The sequence below is a fragment of the Oncorhynchus kisutch genome, linkage group LG15, assembly GCF_002021735.2.
Source record: "Oncorhynchus kisutch isolate 150728-3 linkage group LG15, Okis_V2, whole genome shotgun sequence".
NCBI classification, from domain to species: Eukaryota; Metazoa; Chordata; class Actinopteri; order Salmoniformes; family Salmonidae; genus Oncorhynchus; species Oncorhynchus kisutch.
In genome coordinates this window covers 4,975,194-4,996,521 of record NC_034188.2, presented here as the reverse complement: position 1 = coordinate 4,996,521, position 21,328 = coordinate 4,975,194, and the positions used below count along the sequence as shown (strand labels likewise).

General features: G+C 44.9%; 1 protein-coding gene across 3 annotated transcripts in view; it reads right to left on the bottom strand.

Annotated features, from left to right (window-relative positions):
* Positions 1-470: 470 nt before the first annotated feature.
* The window catches only part of ctnna1 (catenin (cadherin-associated protein), alpha 1), a 227,594-nt gene continuing 206,736 nt past the window's right edge, over positions 471-21,328 (bottom strand). For 2 of the 3 annotated variants that reach the window (XM_031789509.1, XM_031789508.1), the window contains exons 18-21: positions 9,766-9,900; positions 2,792-2,821; positions 2,026-2,238; positions 471-1,486 (exon numbers count right to left, since the gene is read on the bottom strand). In XM_031789509.1, the coding sequence (XP_031645369.1) occupies positions 1,409-1,486; positions 2,026-2,238; positions 2,792-2,821; positions 9,766-9,900 (456 nt within the window). In that variant the 3' untranslated portion in view covers positions 471-1,408. The remainder of the gene's footprint in view (positions 1,487-2,025; positions 2,239-2,791; positions 2,822-9,765; positions 9,901-21,328) is intronic. The other variant, XM_031789510.1, reaches the window with a different exon arrangement.

The window sequence follows — 21,328 nt, the reverse complement described above, 5'->3', positions numbered from 1 at the left end:
CCCCAGACCCCCTCCACAGCCCTGTCTGATCCCCAGACCCCCTCCCACAGTGCTGTCTGATCCCCTCCACAGCCATGTCTGATCCCCAGACCCCTCCACAGCCTCACTGTGACCTATCACACACAGAGGTGTGTATGTCAGCTAATTTAATGAGTCTCACTGACTGTGTGTGTGTGTGTGTGTGTGTCTGTAGCCCCCTGGGCTAGTGTTACGTATTAAACCAGAAGGCTGGGAGAGAATGATTCTCTTCTCTCTATTAGCTTTGGCTTGCTGCATGCAGCGAGGCACGCAAGAACTCATTCAGATTACTCTTTAAAACCTGGTTAACGACAAGACCTTCAGATTACTCTTTATAACCTGGTTAACAACAAGACCTCATTCAGATTACTCTTTAAAACCTGGTTAACCACAGGGGTAAAAACATTTATGACAATTCAGTTTATAATTAGTATAAAGTGGTAACGAAACGATAATATCAAACTTTTATTAGATAAGCAGAGAATACATTGAGAATGAAAAAAAAAAATGAATTTGTCTCTTATTTTATTTATTTTTAAATCAAAAAGTTAAAACTAAAAACATTTATAAAAATAAAAAACCTCCATGGAGAAAAGAAAGACATCCAAATGCTCTCCAGTTATTGCTTGAGTCAAGAGTAATAAAGTGATAGAGAGAGATGTGTTTGCATCGGGTGGAAAGGCCTTATCTGATCATCTGATCTGCACCTACACAATATTATATCATATCATATACGACACATAGCGGAAATCCATCCATCCAACACCCTCCCCACAATCATAAAACATGGTAGAAAGACATTGTATAAAAATACACAGGGGATCTCGCGTCACAGGTTGGGGGTCAGGGGGTTCAAATAAGAGGGTCAGGGGGTCAAAATGATTTGTTTGAAGAGAATTAGATTTTACAATATCAATGAAATCCACCATCCCATCTTATACCAACACTGGAATAAAATCAAATGAAATAGAAACGCCCTTTACTTGGTCTAGTTGCTGTCCCCCCGCTCACCCAAATCGCCTTATTTTCCAGTAGAGAAGTTATACAGTAGGCTAGAGACTTATCAGAATGCAGTTGTTTGAATGAAAAAAAAAAGAGACTGGTAGAGAAAGAGTGAGCTTAAGGGCCTCTGTGTGTATAGTGTTCAACCTTAGCGAGCCTGCATAGCAACACCACATCAAACTAGACAGCTGACTAGGCCAGGGAAGGAAATAAGAAATGCATTCAACCCGCCCCTCCCCCGAAATAAATGCACCCTTTCTTTTTTGACTAGATTAAAAAAGAACCTCCAACCGTCAACACATTACAGTTGATCTAGCCAGCTCCATCAGCATCTCAACCTTCTAGCTCCTACACCTCTCACCACACTGACTGACTGACTGCTCCATCTCTAGATGCTATCCATGGCTTTGAACTCGCTGAGGGCCTGGACAGGGTTGATGTGTTTCTTGTGGGATGACCTCTTGACCTAAGAGAAGAGATGATAATATTTTATTGTATGTTCTCACAGAAATGTGTCCTGCATCATTAAATCCAGCAGCATAACACCCTGTATCCCTGACATATCCCTGTATGTCCTGGTCAGTCCCCGGATAGGAGACCAGATGCTGCTGGAAGTGGTGCTGGAAGGCCAATAGGAGGCACTCTTTCCTATGGTCTAAAATAAAATATCCCAATGCCCCAGGGCAGTGATTGGGGACACTGCCCTGTGTAAGGTGCCGTCTTTCAGATGGGACATTAAACGGGTGTCTTGACTCTGTGGTCACTAAAAATCCCATGTCACTTATAGTAAGAGTAGGGGTGTTAACCCCGGTGTCCTGGCTAAATTCCCAATCTGGCCCTCATGGTCACTTAATCATCCCCAGCTTCTAATTGGCTCATTCATCCCCCTTCTCTCCCCTGCAACTATTTCCCAGGTCGTTGATGAGAGTATGTTCTCAGTCAATTTACCTGGGGGGGGGGGGGGGGGGGGGCAGTTTAGAGGAGCTTTAACATGAATCACATTACCTTGTTGTTGGAGCCATCTTCCTGTTTCTCTCTCTTGACCAGGGGTTTCTTCTCTGGGGCTTTCATCTTCCAGGAGATAGCAGGCATGTTGAGGGACTGCATGGCCATGGACTTCTGGTACTTAGTGGAGGCCACGTAGCTCGCCTTGACCGTGGACACCACCGTATTCATCAGGTTCTTAGCTGCCTGGATCAGAGACATGGCACTGTCCACCTGGAGGGAGAAGGAGGGGAGAGAGAGAGAGAGAGACAGAGAAGAGACAAGGTTAGCCAGTGCTTGAGGTAGAAGTTGTCCTCTTAAACCACAGCTCTAGGATCAGATAACCAACTATCTTCCCAGGATAACCTTGGGAACATTATACAGTATAACCATATAGATGCATCCCAAATGACCCCAGGGGGCCCTGGTGAAAAGTAGTGCACTATTATCGGCATTAGGGTGCCATTTGGGAGCACATTATATCTGACCCCAGATCAGCAGTTAGAGACAACCTGTATATCCACCTGTACTGTTTCCCACCACCACCCTCACTGATCAGAGGGACACGGAGTTCATATGATCCTATGTGTCTGGCTTTAGCCAATGTCTAAGGCTACATCCCCAATGGCCTCCTATTCCCTATATAGTGCACTACTTTTGACTAGGGCACATAGGTCAAGAAGGCCTAAGGCTCCGGGTCAAAAGTAGCGCAACTATAATAGGGAATAGGTTGGTGTTTGGGCTGCAGCCTGAGTGTTACTGTACTGTATCTGAAGGTTGGGAATACCTGGCTCTCTAGGAATGCTTGGGAAACCTCCTGTAAAAGGGAAAAGGAAGAGAGGGAACTTGAACGTTAATAGTTGGAACTGTAGAAGTCAAGTGCAACATGATGGAGCCTCGGGGGTAAAGGCTTCAGAGCAGGACAAGGCCGCAGCCGGGTGACTGTTGTACATCCAGCAGATTGACCATGTGGTGAACAGGGTATAACATGCAGCAGATTGACCATGTGGTGAACAGGGTATAACTGAATAACATGCAGCAGATTGACCATGTGGTGAACAGGGTATAACTGAATAACATGCAGCAGATTGACCATGTGGTGGACAGGGTATAACTGAATAACATGCAGCAGATTGACCATGTGGTGGACAGGGTATAACATGCAGCAGATTGACCATGTGGTGGACAGGGTATAACATGCAGCAGATTGACCATGTGGTGAACAGGGTATAACATGCAGCAGATTGACCATGTGGTGGACAGGGTATAACATGCAGCAGATTGACCATGTGGTGAACAGGGTATAACTGAAATGAGTCCAGAGCAGTACCAGGGTTGTGCTCCAAATGGAACCTAATTCCATATATATTTTGCCCTCAGAGCAGCCTCAATTAAAAATCGGGGAACGGACTCTACAAGGTGCAGAGGCATAAAAATGGCCAACATCCTGAGGTATTCCTTTAAGCCAGCAATGAAAGTACTGGGAGAACGGACGGTATTTTGGGACACTAGTCTCTTAACAAGAAAACAGGAAAAAGAAAGTGAAGGGAAGCCTTTATATAAAATGTTGTGTCCAAAATGACACCCTATTTTCTATTTAGTGCACTACTTTTAACCAGAGCCCTATGAGCCCTGATCAAAAAGTAGTGCACTAAGTAGAGAATAGGGTGTCATTTGGGACTTTTATAATACTGTTATTATTTCTTTCATCTTATTTATTTATTCTGCATCAAACACCGGCTGTAAATCATTAGTTAATGGGAAGCTATTTCTTGGGTTATTAGGTTTAAATTCAGCTATTCAATGAGGCCAGGAAAGATTAAATTACAGTTTTGCTTTGAAATTGACAAAAGCAACCTGTGGATAAATTCAGAGCAAATTTTTAACTGAAAGGAGGATGAAATGTGTATTTAAAAAAAAAGTATGACTCACTAAAGAGTAAAATACATTTGTTCAGTTTGGTTGGGTTAAGACTTCTCATATCAAGGAAGGAAATCTAGGTGAAAATTTTAACCTTCGTTATTAAATGTTGAGTTGTTTCAAAAAAGGTCAGACTGTCGACTTTAACGCACCGACACAAATGGCACCCTATTCCCTATGCAGTACATTACTTTAGACCGGGGCCCTATTCCCTATGTAGTACACTACTTTAAACCACAGGAGTATGGGCTCTGGTCAAAAGAGGGGCGCTATATACGAAATAGGGTGCCATTTGGAACATATTCCTAGGTTACTATGAGGTAACAGAATGTAGATGACCCCCTAGGTTACCATGAGGTAACTGAATGTAGATGAACCCCTAGGTTACCATGAGGTAACAGAATGTAGATGAACCCCTAGGTTACCATGAGGTAACAGAATGTAGATGAACCCCTAGGTTACTATGAGGTAACAGAATGTAGATGACCCCCTAGGTTACCATGAGGTAACTGAATGTAGATGAACCCCTAGGTTACCATGAGGTAACAGAATGTAGATGAACCCCATGGTTACTATGATGTAACAGAATGTAGATGAACCCCTAGGTTACCATGAGGTAACAGAATGTAGATGAACCCCTAGGCTACTATGAGGTAAGAGAATGTAGATGAACCCCATGGTTACTATGAGGTAACAGGATGTAGATGAACCCCTAGGTTACTATGAGGTAACAGAATGTAGATGAACCCCTAGGTTACCATGAGGTAACAGAATGTAGATGAACCCCTAGGTTACCATGAGGTAACAGAATGTAGATGAACCCCTAGGTTACTATGAGGTAACAGAATGTAGATGAACCCCTAGGTTACCATGAGGTAACAGAATGTAGATGAACCCCTAGGTTACTATGAGGTAACAGAATGTAGATGAACCCCTAGGTTACTATGAGGTAACAGAATGTAGATGAACCCCTAGGTTACCATGAGGTAACAGAATGTAGATGAACCCCTAGGTTACCATGGGGTAACAAAATGTAGATGAACCCCTAGGTTACTATGAGGTTACTAAAAGCTAGACTAATGTAGATGGAAGTTAGATGTTTTGTATTGGAGCACATTTACATGGTAGGTTATCTAACGTGATAATAATTTTTAAAATGAATGTATCGGTTTCCACTTAATTTACAGTGTTATTTATTGATAATTTGGTACCAGGTAGTTAGCAATTTGGCAAAATGAATTACAATAATGGGTTACCCGTTTCCCAGGCTAACAAGGCAGATCAATGAGTTACCCGTTTCCCAGGCTAACGAGGCAGATCAATGAGTTACCCGTTTCCAAGGCTAACGAGGCAGATCAATGAGTTACCCGTTTCCAAGGCTAACGAGGCAGATCAATGAGTTACCCGTTTCCAAGGCTAACAAGGCAGATCAATGAGTTACCCGTTTCCCAGGCTAACAAGGCAGATCAGAGTGGTAGCCATTTCTTATCATTCAGCGTAAATTCTCACACATAGTTCTCTAAAACAGATGGAACAGAGAAAGAGAAGGCCAGGTGTGAGTCAGAAGAGCCCTGGCTCGAGGCAGATCAATGTGTTGCAGATGGAACAGAGAAAGAGAAGGCCAGGTATGAGTCAGAAGAGCCCTGGCTCGAGGCAGATCAATGTGTTGCAGATGGAACAGAGAAAGAGAAGGCCAGGTGTGAGTCAGAAGAGCCCTGGCTCGAGGCAGATCAATGTGTTGCAGATGGAACAGAGAAAGAGAAGGCCAGGTGTGAGTCAGAAGAGCCCTGGCTCGAGGCAGATCAATGTGTTGCAGATGGAACAGAGAAAGAGAAGGCCAGGTGTGAGTCAGAAGAGCCCTGGCTCGAGGCAGATCAATGTGTTGCAGATGGAACAGAGAAAGAGAAGGCCAGGTGTGAGTCAGAAGAGCCCTGGCTCGAGGCAGATCAATGTGTTGCAGATGGAACAGAGAAAGAGAAGGCCAGGTGTGAGTCAGAAGAGCCCTGGCTCGAGGCAGATCAATGTGTTGCAGATGGAACAGAGAAAGAGAAGGCCAGGTGTGAGTCAGAAGAGCCCTGGCTCGAGGCAGATCAATGTGTTGCAGATGGAACAGAGAAAGAGAAGGCCAGGTGTGAGTCAGAAGAGCCCTGGCTCGAGGCAGATCAATGTGTTGCAGATGGAACAGAGAAAGAGAAGGCCAGGTGTGAGTCAGAAGTGCCCTGGCTCGAGGCAGATCAATGTGTTGCAGATGGAACAGAGAAAGAGAAGGCCAGGTGTGAGTCAGAAGAGCCCTGGCTCGAGGCAGATCAATGTGTTACAGATGGAACAGAGAAAGAGAAGGCCAGGTGTGAGTCAGAAGAGCCCTGGCTCGAGGCAGATCAATGTGTTGCAGATGGAACAGAGAAAGAGAAGGCCAGGTGTGAGTCAGAAGAGCCCTGGGTGGGATTTGAACCCATGCTGACTGGTATGGGTGTACAGCGGTCAGCGGCTCTAGAAGCAGGACACAGCATATAGTGTTATATATAGTGTTAGTAACACAGTGTAAAGCTAGACTACACAGCATGTATAGTGTTAGTAACACAGTGTAAAGCTAGACTACACAGCATGTATAGTGTTAGTAACACAGTGTAAAGCTAGACTACACAGCATGTATAGTGTTAGTAACACAGTGTAAAGCTAGACTACACAGCATGTATAGTGTTAGTAACAGTGTAAAGCTAGACTACACAGCATGTAGTGTTAGTAACACAGTGTAAAGCTAGACTACACAGCATGTATAGTGTTAGTAACACAGTGTAAAGCTAGACTACACAGCATGTATAGTGTTAGTAACAGTGTAAAGCTAGACTACACAGCATGTATAGTGTTAGTAACACAGTGTAAAGCTAGACTACACAGCATGTATAGTGTTAGTAACACAGTGTAAAGCTAGACTACACAGCATGTATAGTGTTAGTAACACAGTGTAAAGCTAGACTACACAGCATGTATAGTGTTAGTAACACAGTGTAAAGCTAGACTACACAGCATGTATAGTGTTAGTAACACAGTGTAAAGCTAGACTACACAGCATGTATAGTGTTAGTAACACAGTGTAAAGCTAGACTACACAGCATGTATAGTGTTAGTAACACAGTGTAAAGCTAGACTACACAGCATGTATAGTGTTAGTAACACAGTGTAAAGCTAGACTACACAGCATGTATAGTGTTAGTAACACAGTGTAAAGCTAGACTACACAGCATGTATAGTGTTAGTAACACAGTGTAAAGCTAGACTACACAGCATGTATAGTGTTAGTAACACAGTGTAAAGCTAGACTACACAGCATGTATAGTGTTAGTAACACAGTGTAAAGCTAGACTACACAGCATGTATAGTGTTAGTAACACAGTGTAAAGCTAGACTACACAGCATGTATAGTGTTAGTAACACAGTGTAAAGCTAGACTACACAGCATGTATAGTGTTAGTAACACAGTGTAAAGCTAGACTACACAGCATGTATAGTGTTAGTAACACAGTGTAAAGCTAGACTACACAGCATGTATAGTGTTAGTAACACAGTGTAAAGCTAGACTACACAGCATGTATAGTGTTAGTAACACAGTGTAAAGCTAGACTACACAGCATGTATAGTGTTAGTAACACAGTGTAAAGCTAGACTACACAGCATGTATAGTGTTAGTAACACAGTGTAAAGCTAGACTACACAGCATGTATAGTGTTAGTAACACAGTGTAAAGCTAGACTACACAGCATGTATAGTGTTAGTAACACAGTGTAAAGCTAGACTACACAGCATGTATAGTGTTAGTAACACAGTGTAAAGCTAGACTACACAGCATGTATCGTGTTAGTAACAGTGTAAAGCTAGACTACACAGCAAGTATAGTGTTATATATAGTGTAATTAACACAGTGTAAAGCTAGACTACACAGCATGTATAGTGTTAGTAACAGTGTAAAGCTAGACTACACAGCATGTATAGTGTTAGTAACACAGTGTAAAGCTAGACTACACAGCAAGTATAGTGTTAGTAACAGTGTAAAGCTAGACTACACAGCATGTATAGTGTTATATATAGTGTAATTAACACAGTGTAAAGCTAGACTACACAGCATGTATAGTGTTAGTAACACAGTGTAAAGCTAGACTACACAGCATGTATAGTGTTAGTAACACAGTGTAAAGCTAGACTACACAGCATGTATAGTGTTAGTAACACAGTTGGCCACATGTATGTATAGTGTAAGTAACAATAAATAAATTAAAAAATTAAAAGCTGAAATGTCTTGAGTCAATAAGTATTCAACCCCTTTGTTATGACAAGCCTAAATAAATTCAGGAGTAAAAATGTGCTTAACTTACATAATAAGATGCATGGACTCACTCTGTGCGCAATAATAGTGTTTAACAACTACTTAATCCGTGTACACCCTAGACATACAATTATCTGTAAGGTCCCTCAGTCGAGCAGTGAATATCAAACAGATTCAACCACAAAGACCAGGGAGGTTTTCCAAGGCCTCACAAAGAAGGGCACTCATTGGTAGATGGGTAAAAATGAGGAAAAAGCAGACCTTGAATATCCCTTTGAGTATGGTGAAGTTATTAATTCTACTTTGGATGGTGTATCAATACACCCAGTCACTATAAAGATATACAGGCATCAAACCCAACTCAGCTGCCGGAGAGGAAGGAAACCACTCAGGAATTTCACCATGAGGCGAATAATGACTAAAACAGTTAGAGTAAGTCCCGAGCAGTGCAGCAGTTTAAGGCACTGAATCTCAGTGTTGCAGTGCCATCAAAGCCTGGTACTCGTATCACAACCAGCAGTGACCGGGAGTCCGATAGGGCGGCGCACAATTGGCCCAGTGTCGTCCAGGTTAGGGGAGGGTTTGGCCGGGGGCGCTTTACTTGGCTCATCGCGCTCTAGTGACTCCTTGTGATGGGTCTGCAAGCTGACTTGGTCGTCAGTTGATCGGTGTCTCCTAGCGTCCAGGTTAATTGGGCACCTGCAAGCTGACTTGGTCGTCAGTTGATCTGTGTTTCCTAGCATTCAATCGAGTGGGTGTTAAGACACATGACTGGACCTTCACCTCTCCCGATCCCGTTGGGGAGTTACAGCGATGAGACAAGATCGTAAATGAATATCACGAAATTGGGGGAGAACAGTGAGGTACAAAATATAAATATATAAAAAAATAACTGTTAAGAGGTTAATGGCTGTGATAGGAGAAAACCGAGGCTGAATCAGAAAATATTCCAAAACATGCATCCTGTTTGCAGGAAGGCACTAAAGTAAAACTGCAAAAACAAAATTGACAAAGAAATGAACTTTATGTCCTGAAAACCTAGTGTAATGTTTAGGGCAAATCCAATATAGTTCCACTTCATATTTCCAAGAATGGTGGTGGCTGCATCATGTTATGGGTATGCTCATCATCATTAAGGATTGGGGAGTTGTTTAGGATGAAAATAAACAATAGATTTAAGCACAGGCAGTCTGCTTTCCAACAAACACTTCCTTTCAGCAGGACAACAACCTAAAACACAAGGCCAAATATACACTGTTGCTTACCAAGACGATATTGAATGTTCAGTGGCCTAGTTATAGTTTTGACTTAAATTGGCTTGACAATCTATGGCAAGATCTGAAAATGGCTGTTAAGCAATGATCATCATCAAGCAACTTGACAGAGCTCGAAGGATTTAAAAAATAATAATGTGCAAATAATGTACAATCCAGGTGTGCAAAACTCTTAAGAGACTTACCTGGCTCTAACCACTAGACTACACATGTAAAGTGTTAGTAACAAAGCACATCAGTTCTTACCCCAGAGACCACGAGCTCTCCTCCCAGGTTCTGGACCTCTGCTTTCACCTTACTACAGATGTTGAGCTGGTGGCAGTACAGAGCAATACGCTGCAGGTAGGCCAACAGGTCCTGCTTACAGGCTGAGTCTGGACACTGGAGAGAGAGAGAGACGGGGTTAGACTAGGACATAAAGGCAGTCTAGACACTGGAGAGACAGAGAGAGAGAGATGGGGTTAGACTAGGACATACAGGCAGAGTCTGGACACTGGAGAGACCGAGAGAGAGAGAGAGATGGGGTTAGACTAGGGCTTACAGGCAGAGTCTGGACACTGGAGAGACAGACAGAGAGAGACAGGGTTAGACTAGGACATAAAGGCAGTCTGGACAGGGCACATAATGGAAGGTAAATGCAGTATGTGAATACGTCTCCAGATACCCCAGTCATCAGTCAGCACAGACAGAGCGGCAGAGTATTGGTAGTGGTGGTGGTGGTGGCAGTGATAGTAATGGTTGTAGTGGTGATGGTGGTAGTTGTGGCAGTGATAGTAATGGTTGTAGTAATGGTTGTAGTGGTGATGGTGGTAGTGATAGTAATGGTAGTGGTGGTGGTTGTAGTGGTGATGGTGGTAGTTATGGCAGTGATAGTAATGGTTGTAGTGGTAATGGTGGTGGCAGTGATAGTAATGGTTATAGTGGTAGTGGTGGTGGCAGTGATAGTAATGGTTGTAGTGGTGGTTGTAGTGGTGATGGTGGTAGTTGTGGCAGTGATAGTAATGGTTGTAGTGGTGGTTGTAGTGGTGATGGTGGTAGTGATAGTAATGGTAGTGGTGGTGGTTGTAGTGGTGATGGTGGTAGTTGTGGCAGTGATAGTAATGGTAGTAGTGGTGGTTGTAGTGGTGATGGTGGTAGTTGTGGCAGTGATAGTAATGGTAGTAGTGGTGGTTGTAGTGGTGATGGTGGTAGTTGTGGCGATGATAGTGTGGTGGTGGTAATGTTGATGATGGTGGTGGTGATGATCATTGTGATAGTGTTAGTAGTGGTGATAGTGATGATGGTGATAGTGGTGGCAGCGATAGTGGTGATGATGTTAGTGGTGGTGTTGATGATAGATGTGATAGTGGTGATGATGATGGATGTGATAGTGGTGGTGATAGATGTGATAGTGGTGGTGATGATAAATGTGATAGTAGTGATGGTGGTGATGATAGATGTGATAGTAGTGATGGTGGTGATGATAGATGTGATAGTAGTGATGGTGGTGATGATAGATGTGATAGTAGTGATGGCGGTGATGATAGATGTGATAGTAGTGATGGTGGTGATGTGATAGTAGTGATGATAGTGGTGGTGGTGGTGATGATGATGATGGTAGTGGTGATGATGATGATGGTAGTGGTGATGATGATGATGGTAGTGGTGATGATGATGGTAGTGATGGTAGTGGTGATGATGGTAGTGGTGATGGTGGTGGTGATGATGGTAGTGGTGGTGATGATGGTAGTGGTGGTGATGGTGATGGTGGTGGTGATGATGGTAGTGATGATGGTAGTGGTGGTGATGATGGTAGTGGTGGTGATGATGGTAGTGGTGGTGATGATGGTAGTGGTGGTGATGATGGTGGTAGTGGTGATGATGGTGGTAGTGGTGATGATGGTGGTAGTGGTGGTGATGATGGTAGTGGTGGTGATGATGGTAGTGGTAGTGGTGGTGGTGATGTGGTAGTGGTGGTGGTGATGTGGTAGTGGTGGTGGTGATGTGGTGGTGATGTGGTAGTGGTGGTGATGATGGTAGTGGTGGTGATGATGGTGGTGATGTGGTGATGATGGTAGTGGTGGTGATGGTGGTGATGTGGTGATGATGGTGATTTGGTAGTGGTGGTGATGAGGGTGATGATGGTGGTAGTGGTGGTGATGGTAGTGGTGGTGATGGTAGTGGTGGTGATGAGGGTGATGATGGTGGTAGTGGTGGTGATGATGGTGGTGATGATGGTAGTGGTGGTGATGGTGGTAGTAGTAGTAGTGGTAGTAAGTGTGGTAGTAAGTGTGGTAGTAAGTGTGGTAGTAAGTGTGGTAGCGGTAGTAGAAGTGGTGGTTGTGGTAGTAGTGGTGGTAGTAGTGGTGGTGGTAGTAGTGGTGGTGGTAGTAGTGGTGGTGGTGGTGGTGGTAGTAGTTGTAGTCGTGGTGGTAGTGGTAGTAGTTGTAGTCGTGGTGGTAGTAGTTGTAGTCGTGGTGGTAGTGGTAGTAGTTGTAGTCGTGGTGGTAGTGGTAGTAGTTGTAGTCGTGGTGGTAGTAGTTGTAGTCGTGGTGGTAGTGGTAGTAGTTGTAGTCGTGGTGGTAGTGGTAGTAGTAGTGGTGGTGGTAGTAGTTGTAGTCGTGGTGGTAGTGGTAGTAGTAGTGGTGGTGGTAGTAGTTGTAGTCGTGGTGGTAGTGGTAGTAGTAGTGGTGGTGGTAGTAGTTGTAGTCGTGGTGGTAGTGGTAGTAGTAGTGGTGGTGGTAGTAGTTGTAGTCGTGGTGGTAGTGGTAGTAGTAGTGGTGGTGGTAGTAGTTGTAGTCGTGGTGGTAGTGGTAGTAGTAGTGGTGGTGGTAGTAGTTGTAGTCGTGGTGGTAGTGGTAGTAGTAGTGGTGGTGGTAGTAGTTGTAGTCGTGGTGGTAGTGGTAGTAGTAGTGGTGGTGGTAGTAGTAGTGGTGGTGGTAGTAGTTGTAGTCGTGGTGGTAGTGGTAGTAGTAGTGGTGGTGGTAGTAGTTGTAGTCGTGGTGGTAGTGGTAGTAGTAGTGGTGGTGGTAGTAGTTGTAGTCGTGGTGGTAGTGGTAGTAGTAGTGGTGGTGGTAGTAGTTGTAGTCGTGGTGGTAGTGGTAGTAGTAGTAGTAGTAGTGGTGGTGGTGGTAGTCGTAGTAGTAGTGGTGGTGGTAGTAGTTGTAGTCATGGTGGTAGTGGTAGTAGTAGTGGTAGTAGTTGTAGTCGTGGTGGTAGTAGTAGTGGTGGTGGTAGTAGCTGTAGTCGTGGTGGTAGTGGTGGTGGTAGTGGTAGTAGTAGTGGTAGTAGTAGTGGTGGTAGTAGTGGTGGTAGTGGTAGTAGTAGTGGTAGTAGTAGTGGTGGTAGTGGTAGTAGTAGTGGTAGTGGTGGTGGTAGTAGTAGTCGTGGTGGTAGTGGTAGTAGTGGTGGTGGTAGTAGTCGTGGTAGTAGTCGTGGTGGTAGTGGTGGTGGTAGTAGTGGTGGTGGTAGTAGTGGTGGTGGTAGTAGTGGTGGTGGTAGTAGTAGTGGTGGTGGTAGTAGTGGTAGTAGTAGTGGTGGTGGTAGTAGTAGTAGTGGTGGTAGTAGTGGTAGTAGTAGTGGTGGTGGTAGTAGTAGTAGTGGTGGTAGTAGTAGTAGTGGTGGTAGTAGTAGTAGTAGTGGTGGTAGTGGTAGTAGTAGTGGTAGTGGTAGTAGTAGTGGTGTGGTAGTAGTAGTGGTGGTAGTAGTAGTGGTGGTAGTAGTAGTGGTGGTAGTAGTAGTGGTGGTAGTAGTGGTGGTGGTAGTAGTGGTGGTAGTAGTGGTGGTAGTAGTAGTGGTGGTAGTAGTAGTGGTGGTGGTATTGTGTTTCCTAAGAACAGCTAGATATAAAGCCATCAGCCATGATGATCAATCAAGTCACAATCTGAAACAGATTGATCCTTTACGCTCTCCATATCTCTCCCTAAGTTTCCTTCAGTTTCCCTCTTTCACAGCCCCCCTTCCCTTCAGTCTCTCTCTCTCTCTCCCCCCTCAGATTGATAAAATGATGCTCCAGATTTGGGGACTAATTTAATAACAGTGACACATTTGGGGCGTTAATGTGACAGATAGCAGACAGACAGACTCATGCGATATGTCCCAAATGGAAACCCTTTTCCCCTATAGGCCCTGGTCTAGAGTAGTACACTATATAGGGAATAGGGTGCCAATTGATGACGGTTGATGTCGGCTGTTTGGCCCTTGGCCAGAAAGACCTGATTCACGGCCTAACAAAGACTATCCAGCAAGACCACGTTAATGACATCAACTGTCTTGTCTGTCTGTGTCTTGGGAGGGAGGGGGGGGGGGGGGGGGGGGGGGCTTAGCCATCGTTGCTGTCACGCACTCAGGCTGTGTCAAATTCTCTGATTTGGCTCCAAACCGGCACAAGAGCTCATCTGATGTTCAATGGAACGCTAATGCCCATGGTCAAATGTGGTGCACTATATAGGGAATAGCGTGCAATTTGGGACAAAACTAAGTGGGAAGTTCAGGAGAGCACTGTTTCTGTGTTGACACATAGTTACAATGCCATTTTACAATCCCACGTTGCAAACATTTCACTTTTGTAAAAAAAAAAAAAAAGTTAAGTACAGGAAACAGCAGACACTGCAATGCACCATGGGATGGCTGGTCTCAGTTTGAACAGGGTATTACTTACTCTCCTCCCTCCCTTCATCCATCCTCTCCATCTCTCCTCCATCCTCACCCATCTACCTTCCTCCTCCTCTCCCTCCCTTCATCCATCCATCCATCCTCTCTATCTCTCCTCCATCCTCACCCATCTACCTTCCTCCTCCTCTCCCTCTCCACCATCCATCTACCATCCTCCTCTCCTCCATCCATCTACCTTCCTCCTCCTCCTCTCCCTCTCCTCCATCTACCTTCCTCCTCCTCTCCATCTACCTTCCTCCTCTCCCTCTCCTCCAGCCATCATCTACCTTCCTCCTCCTCTCCCTCTCCTCCACCCATCCATCTACCTTCCTCCTCTCCCTCTCCTCCACCCATCCATCTACCTTCCTCCTCTCCCTCTCCTCCACCCATCCATCTACCTTCCTCCTCCACCCATCTACATTCCTCCTCCTACGCCCTCTCCTCCTACGCCCTCCCTCCATTCTATGCCCTCCTTCCTCTCTCCTCCCGTCCTTGCTCTCCTATCCTTCCTCTCTCCTCCCGTCCTTGCTCTCCTATCCTTCCTCTCCTTCCTTTCTCTCTTCAGAAGCATTGCCAGGTCTTTCTGAGAGCCCTCTGCTAACTTAACTTCCCTCCTGCTCACCTGCTTCTAAACTGACAAATGGAGAAAAAAAATGAAATTAGCATAAGTGCATGTTTTGCAGACAAAGAAATGACAGTGGATAAATAACCACTAGCTCCGTCAGAAGAGCACAAACAAGGAGTGGGAGGACGGATACCAAGTCTAGAGTTAAAAATCCAAAATGGCACCATATTCCCTACAGAGTGGATTTTAAGAATAGTGAACTATATATAAACAATATATATATATATATATTGTACACTAGGTCTGTCAGTATACATCACTGAGATAAAGTACACTAGGTCTGTCAGTATACATCACTGAGATAAAGTACACTGGGTCTGTCAGTATACATCACTGAGATAAAGTACACTGGGTCTGTCAATATACATCACTGAGATAAAGTACACTGGGTCTGTCAGTATACATCACTGAGATAAAGTACACTGGGTCTGTCAGTATACATCACTGAGATAAAGTACACTGGGTCTGTCAGTATACATCACTGAGATAAAGTACACTGGGTCTGTCAGTATACATCACTGAGATAAAGTACACTGGGTCTGTCAGTATACATCACTGAGATAAAGTACACTGGGTCTGTCAGTATACATCACTGAGATAAAGTACACTGGGTCTGTCAGTATACATCACTGAGATAAAGTACACTGGGTCTGTCAGTATACATCACTGAGATAAAGTACACTGGGTCTGTCAGTATACATCACTGAGATAAAGTACACTGGGTCTGTCAGTATACATCACTGAGATAAAGTATACTAGGTCTGTCAGTATACATCACTGAGATAAAGTACACTGGGTCTGTCAGTATACATCACTGAGATAAAGTACACTGGGTCTGTCAGTATACATCACTGAGATAAAGTACACTGGGTCTGTCAGTATACATCACTGAGATAAAGTACACTAGGTCTGTCAGTATACATCACTGAGATAAAGTACACTAGGTCTGTCAGTATACATCACTGAGATAAAGTACACTGGGTCTGTCAGTATACATCACTGAGATAAAGTACACTGGGTCTGTCAGTATACATCACTGAGATAAAGTACACTGGGTCTGTCAGTATACATCACTGAGATAAAGTACACTGGGTCTGTCAGTATACATCACTGAGATAAAGTATACTGGGTCTGTCAATATACATCACTGAGATAAAGTACACTGGGTCTGTCAGTATACATCACTGAGATAAAGTACACTGGGTCTGTCAGTATACATCACTGAGATAAAGTATACTAGGTCTGTCAGTATACATCACTGAGATAAAGTATACTAGGTCTGTCAATATACATCACTGAGATAAAGTACACTGGGTCTGTCAGTATACATCCCTGAGATAAAGTATACTAGGTCTGTCAATATACATCACTGAGATAAAGTACACTGGGTATAGGCAGTTAGATTTGGGTATGTCATTTTAGGAGGAAATTGAAAAAAAGGGGTCTTTCCCTAAGAAGTTTTAATGTTACTGTATACGGGCCCATGTTCCTCCTGTTACTGTATACAGGCCCATGTTCCCACTGCTACTGTATACAGGCCCATGTTCCTACTGCTACTGTATACAGGCCCATGTTCCTACTGCTACTGTATACAGGCCCATGTTCCTCCTGTTACTGTATACAGGCCCATGTTCCCACTGCTACTGTATACAGGCCCATGTTCCTACTGCTACTGTATACAGGCCCATGTTCCTACTGCTACTGTTACTGTATACAGGCCCATGTTCCTACTGTTACTGTATACAGGCCCATGTTCCTACTGTTACTGTATACAGGCCCATGTTCCTACTGTTACTGTATACGGGCCCATGTTCCCTACTGTTACTGTATACAGGCCCATGTTCCTACTGCTACTGTATAGAGGCCCATGTTCCTACTGCTACTGTATAGAGGCCCATGTTCCTACTGCTACTGTATACAGGCCCATGTTCCTCCTGTTACTGTATACAGGCCCATGTTCCTACTGTTACTGTATACGGGCCCATGTTCCTACTGCTACTGTTACTGTATACAGGCCCATGTTCCCTACTGTTACTGTATACAGGCCCATGTTCCTACTGCTACTGTATACAGGCCCATGTTCCTACTGCTACTGTATACAGGCCCATGTTCCTACTGTTACTGTATACGGGCCCATGTTCCTACTGTTACTGTTACTGTATACGGGCCCATGTTCCCACTGCTACTGTATACGGGCCCATGTTCCTCCTGTTACTGTATACAGGCCCATGTTCCCACTGTAAACGGGCCCATGTTCCCTACTGTTACTGTATACAGGCCCATGTTCCTACTGTTACTGTATACGGGCCCATGTTCCTACTGTTACTGTTACTGTATACAGGCCCATGTTCCCTACTGTTACTGTATACAGGCCCATGTTCCTACTGTTACTGTATACGGGCCCATGTTCCTACTGTTACTGTATACGGGCCCATGTTCCTACTGTTACTGTATACGGGCCCATGTTCCTACTGCTACTGTATACGGGCCCATGTTCCCACTTCTACTGTATACAGGCCCATGTTCCTACTGTTACTGTATACGGGCCCATGTTCCCTACTGTTACTGTATACGGGCCCATGTTCCCTACTGTTACTGTATACGGGCCCATGTTCCTCCTGTTACTGTATACAGGCCCATGTTCCCACTGTATACGGGCCCATGTTCCCTACTGTTACTGTATACAGGCCCATGTTCCTACTGTTACTGTATACGGGCCCATGTTCCCTACTGTTACTGTATACGGGCCCATGTTCCCTACTGTTACTGTATACGGGCCCATGTTCCTCCTGTTACTGTATACAGGCCCATGTTCCCACTGTATACGGGCCCATGTTCCCTACTGTTACTGTATACAGGCCCATGTTCCCTACTGTTACTGTATACGGGCCCATGTTCCTCCTGTTACTGTATACAGGCCCATGTTCCCACTGTATACGGGCCCATGTTCCCTACTGTTACTGTATACAGGCCCATGTTCCTACTGTTACTGTATACGGGCCCATGTTCCTACTGTTACTGTTACTGTATACAGGCCCATGTTCCCTACTGTTACTGTATACAGGCCCATGTTCCTACTGTTACTGTATACGGGCCCATGTTCCTACTGTTACTGTATACGGGCCCATGTTCCTACTGTTACTGTATACGGGCCCATGTTCCTACTGCTACTGTATACGGGCCCATGTTCCCACTTCTACTGTATACAGGCCCATGTTCCTACTGTTACTGTATACGGGCCCATGTTCCCTACTTACTGTAAACAGGCCCATGTTCCCTACTGTTACTGTATACAGGCGCATGTTCCTACTGTTACTGTATACGGGCCCATGTTCCTACTGTTACTGTATACGGGCCCATGTTCCTCCTGTTACTGTATACAGGCCCATGTTCCCACTGTATACAGGCCCATGTTCCCTACTGTTACTGTATACAGGCCCATGTTCCTACTGTTACTGTATACGGGCCCATGTTCCTACTGTTACTGTATACGGGCCCATGTTCCCACTGTATACAGGCCCATGTTCCCACTGTATACGGGCCCATGTTCCCTACTGTTACTGTATACGGGCCCATGTTCCTACTGTTACTGTATACGGGCCCATGTTCCTACTGTTACTGTTACTGTATACAGGCCCATGTTCCCTACTGTTACTGTATACAGGCCCATGTTCCTACTGCTACTGTATACAGGCCCATGTTCCTACTGCTACTGTATACAGGCCCATGTTCCCTACTGTTACTGTATACGGGCCCATGTTCCTACTGTTACTGTATACGGGCCCATGTTCCTACTGTTACTGTATACAGGCCCATGTTCCTACTGTTACTGTAAACGGGCCCATGTTCCTACTGTTACTGTATACGGGCCCATGTTCCTACTGCTACTGTATACAGGCCCATGTTCCTACTGTTACTGTAAAACGGGCCCATGTTCCTACTGTTAATGTATACAGGCCCATGTTCCTACTGCTACTGTATACAGGCCCATGTTCCTCCTGTTACTGTATATGGCCCATGTTCCTCCTGTTACTGTATACAGGCCCATGTTCCTACTGTTACTGTAAACGGGCCCATGTTCCTACTGTTACTGTATACGGGCCCATGTTCCTACTGCTACTGTATACGGGCCCATGTTCCTACTGTTACTGTATACAGGCCCATGTTCCTACTGCTACTGTATACAGGCCCATGTTCCTACTGTTACTGTATACGGGCCCATGTTCCTCCTGTTACTGTATATGGCCCATGTTCCTCCTGTTACTGTATACGGGCCCATGTTCCTCCTGCTACTGTATACGGGCCCATGTTCCTACTGTTACTGTATATGGCCCATGTTCCTCCTGTTACTGTATACAGGCCCATGTTCCTACTGCTACTGTTACTGTATACAGGCCCATGTTCCTACTGCTACTGTATAGAGGCCCATGTTCCTACTGCTACTGTTACTGTATACAGGCCCATGTTCCCACTGTTACTGTATACAGGCCCATGTTCCCTACTGTTACTGTATACTGGCCCATGTTCCCTACTGTTACTGTATACTGGCCCATGTTCCCTACTGTTACTGTATACAGGCCCATGTTCCCACTGCTACTGTATACGGGCCCATGTTCCTACTGTTACTGTTACTGTATACAGGCCCATGTTCCTACTGCTCCTGTTACTGTATACAGGCCCATGTTCCTACTGCTCCTGTTACTGTATACAGGCCCATGTTCCTACTGTTACTGTATACAGGCCCATGTTCCCTAATGTTACTGTATACAGGCCCATGTTCCTACTGCTACTGTTACTGTATACGGGCCCATGTTCCTCCTGTTACTGTATACAGGCCCATGTTCCTACTGCTACTGTATACAGGCCAATGTTCCTACTGTTACTGTAAACGGGCCCATGTTCCTACTGTTACTGTATACGGGCCCATGTTCCTACTGTTACTGTATACAGGCCCATGTTCCTACTGTTACTGTAAACGGGCCCATGTTCCTACTGTTACTGTATACAGGCCCATTTTCCTACTGTTACTGTATACGGGCCCATGTTCCCTACTGTTACTGTAAACGGGCCCATGTTCCTACTGCTACTGTAAATTATCCACTGTTACTGTATATATTGTAAACAGCCATTTCCCTATACTACTGTTAATATTAATTTAATTGTTACTGTAGATACTGTATACCAGGGGCACTCAACAATTTGACAACACAGTGACACAAATTTCCTAGGCGGCAAAGGTCTGGGATGGATATCGTTCTTTATCTGCACTCTGGTACAGCGTAGTAATAAACCGGCGTCTACCAATGTAGGAAACATGTTATTTAATGTGCATTATATATATATAAGACACGAATTTGAATGAATTACATACATTTATACTGTAAACATGTGGATCATTGCATCAACATTGTTGAATAACGTCTTTGTCTCTTTCTGTCTGCTTGTCCCGAGGTTCCGCAGAGGATATTTGCATTGATGTCATTAGGGAAGACGCGGCCTCGTGTATTTGCATATAACCACGCGAGTGGAATAGACAGGGCACTAATAGAGGTGGACGATGCTGAGAGAGAGAGAGAGCCGAGTTGGACGCCGCTGTGCCCGGTTGATTGAAAGCGGTCTAATAATGTCTGCATTGGCCTGCCTGCATTGGCCTGCCTGCATTGGCCATTCACTGGGTCCGAACCCGGACCGCGGTCCGTCAATTGAGTTTGGCTGCTGTATACTACTGATATACTACCGATAATATTCACCACACTACCGATAATATTCACCACACTACCGATAATATTCACCACACTACCGATAATATTCACCACACTACCGATAATATTCACCACATATAATATTCACCACACTACCGATTATATTCACCACACTACCGATTATATTCACCACACTACCGATAATATTCACCACACTACCGATAATATTCACCACACTACTGTGTAAACCGCTAAGTCCACCTGACCGTGGTGGGTTATCTCCAGCCAGTCGCTCGTCAAGATGGCAGTCTAAATATTGTGCCAACACGTAAATAAATAAACTCAACCCCACATGGTAATTACCTAGCTAATTAAAGACTTGAACTCTCAATGAATTCAGATCTCAGGAGAAGAGAGGCTTTCCTTTCCTTATTACTCCCCCTTCCTTCCATCTCTTACTCCCTCCCTCATCCTAACCCACTTTTCTATAGCCCTCTCTAACCAACACCCACTGCCCTATATCCTGCCTCCCTCTCCAACACCCACTGCCCTATATCCTGCCTCCCTCTCCAACACCCACTGCCCTATATCCTGCCTCTCCAACACCCACTGCCCTATATCCTGCCTCCCTCTCCAACACCCACTGCCCTATATCCTGCCTCCCTCTCCAACACCCACTGCCCTATATCCTGCCTCTCCCTCCAACACCCACTGCCCTATATCCTGCCTCTCTCTCCAACACCCACTGCCCTATATCCTGCCTCTCCCTCCAACACCCACTGCCCTATATCCTGCCTCCCTCTCCAACACCCACTGCCCTATATCCTGCCTCCCTCTCCAACACCCACTG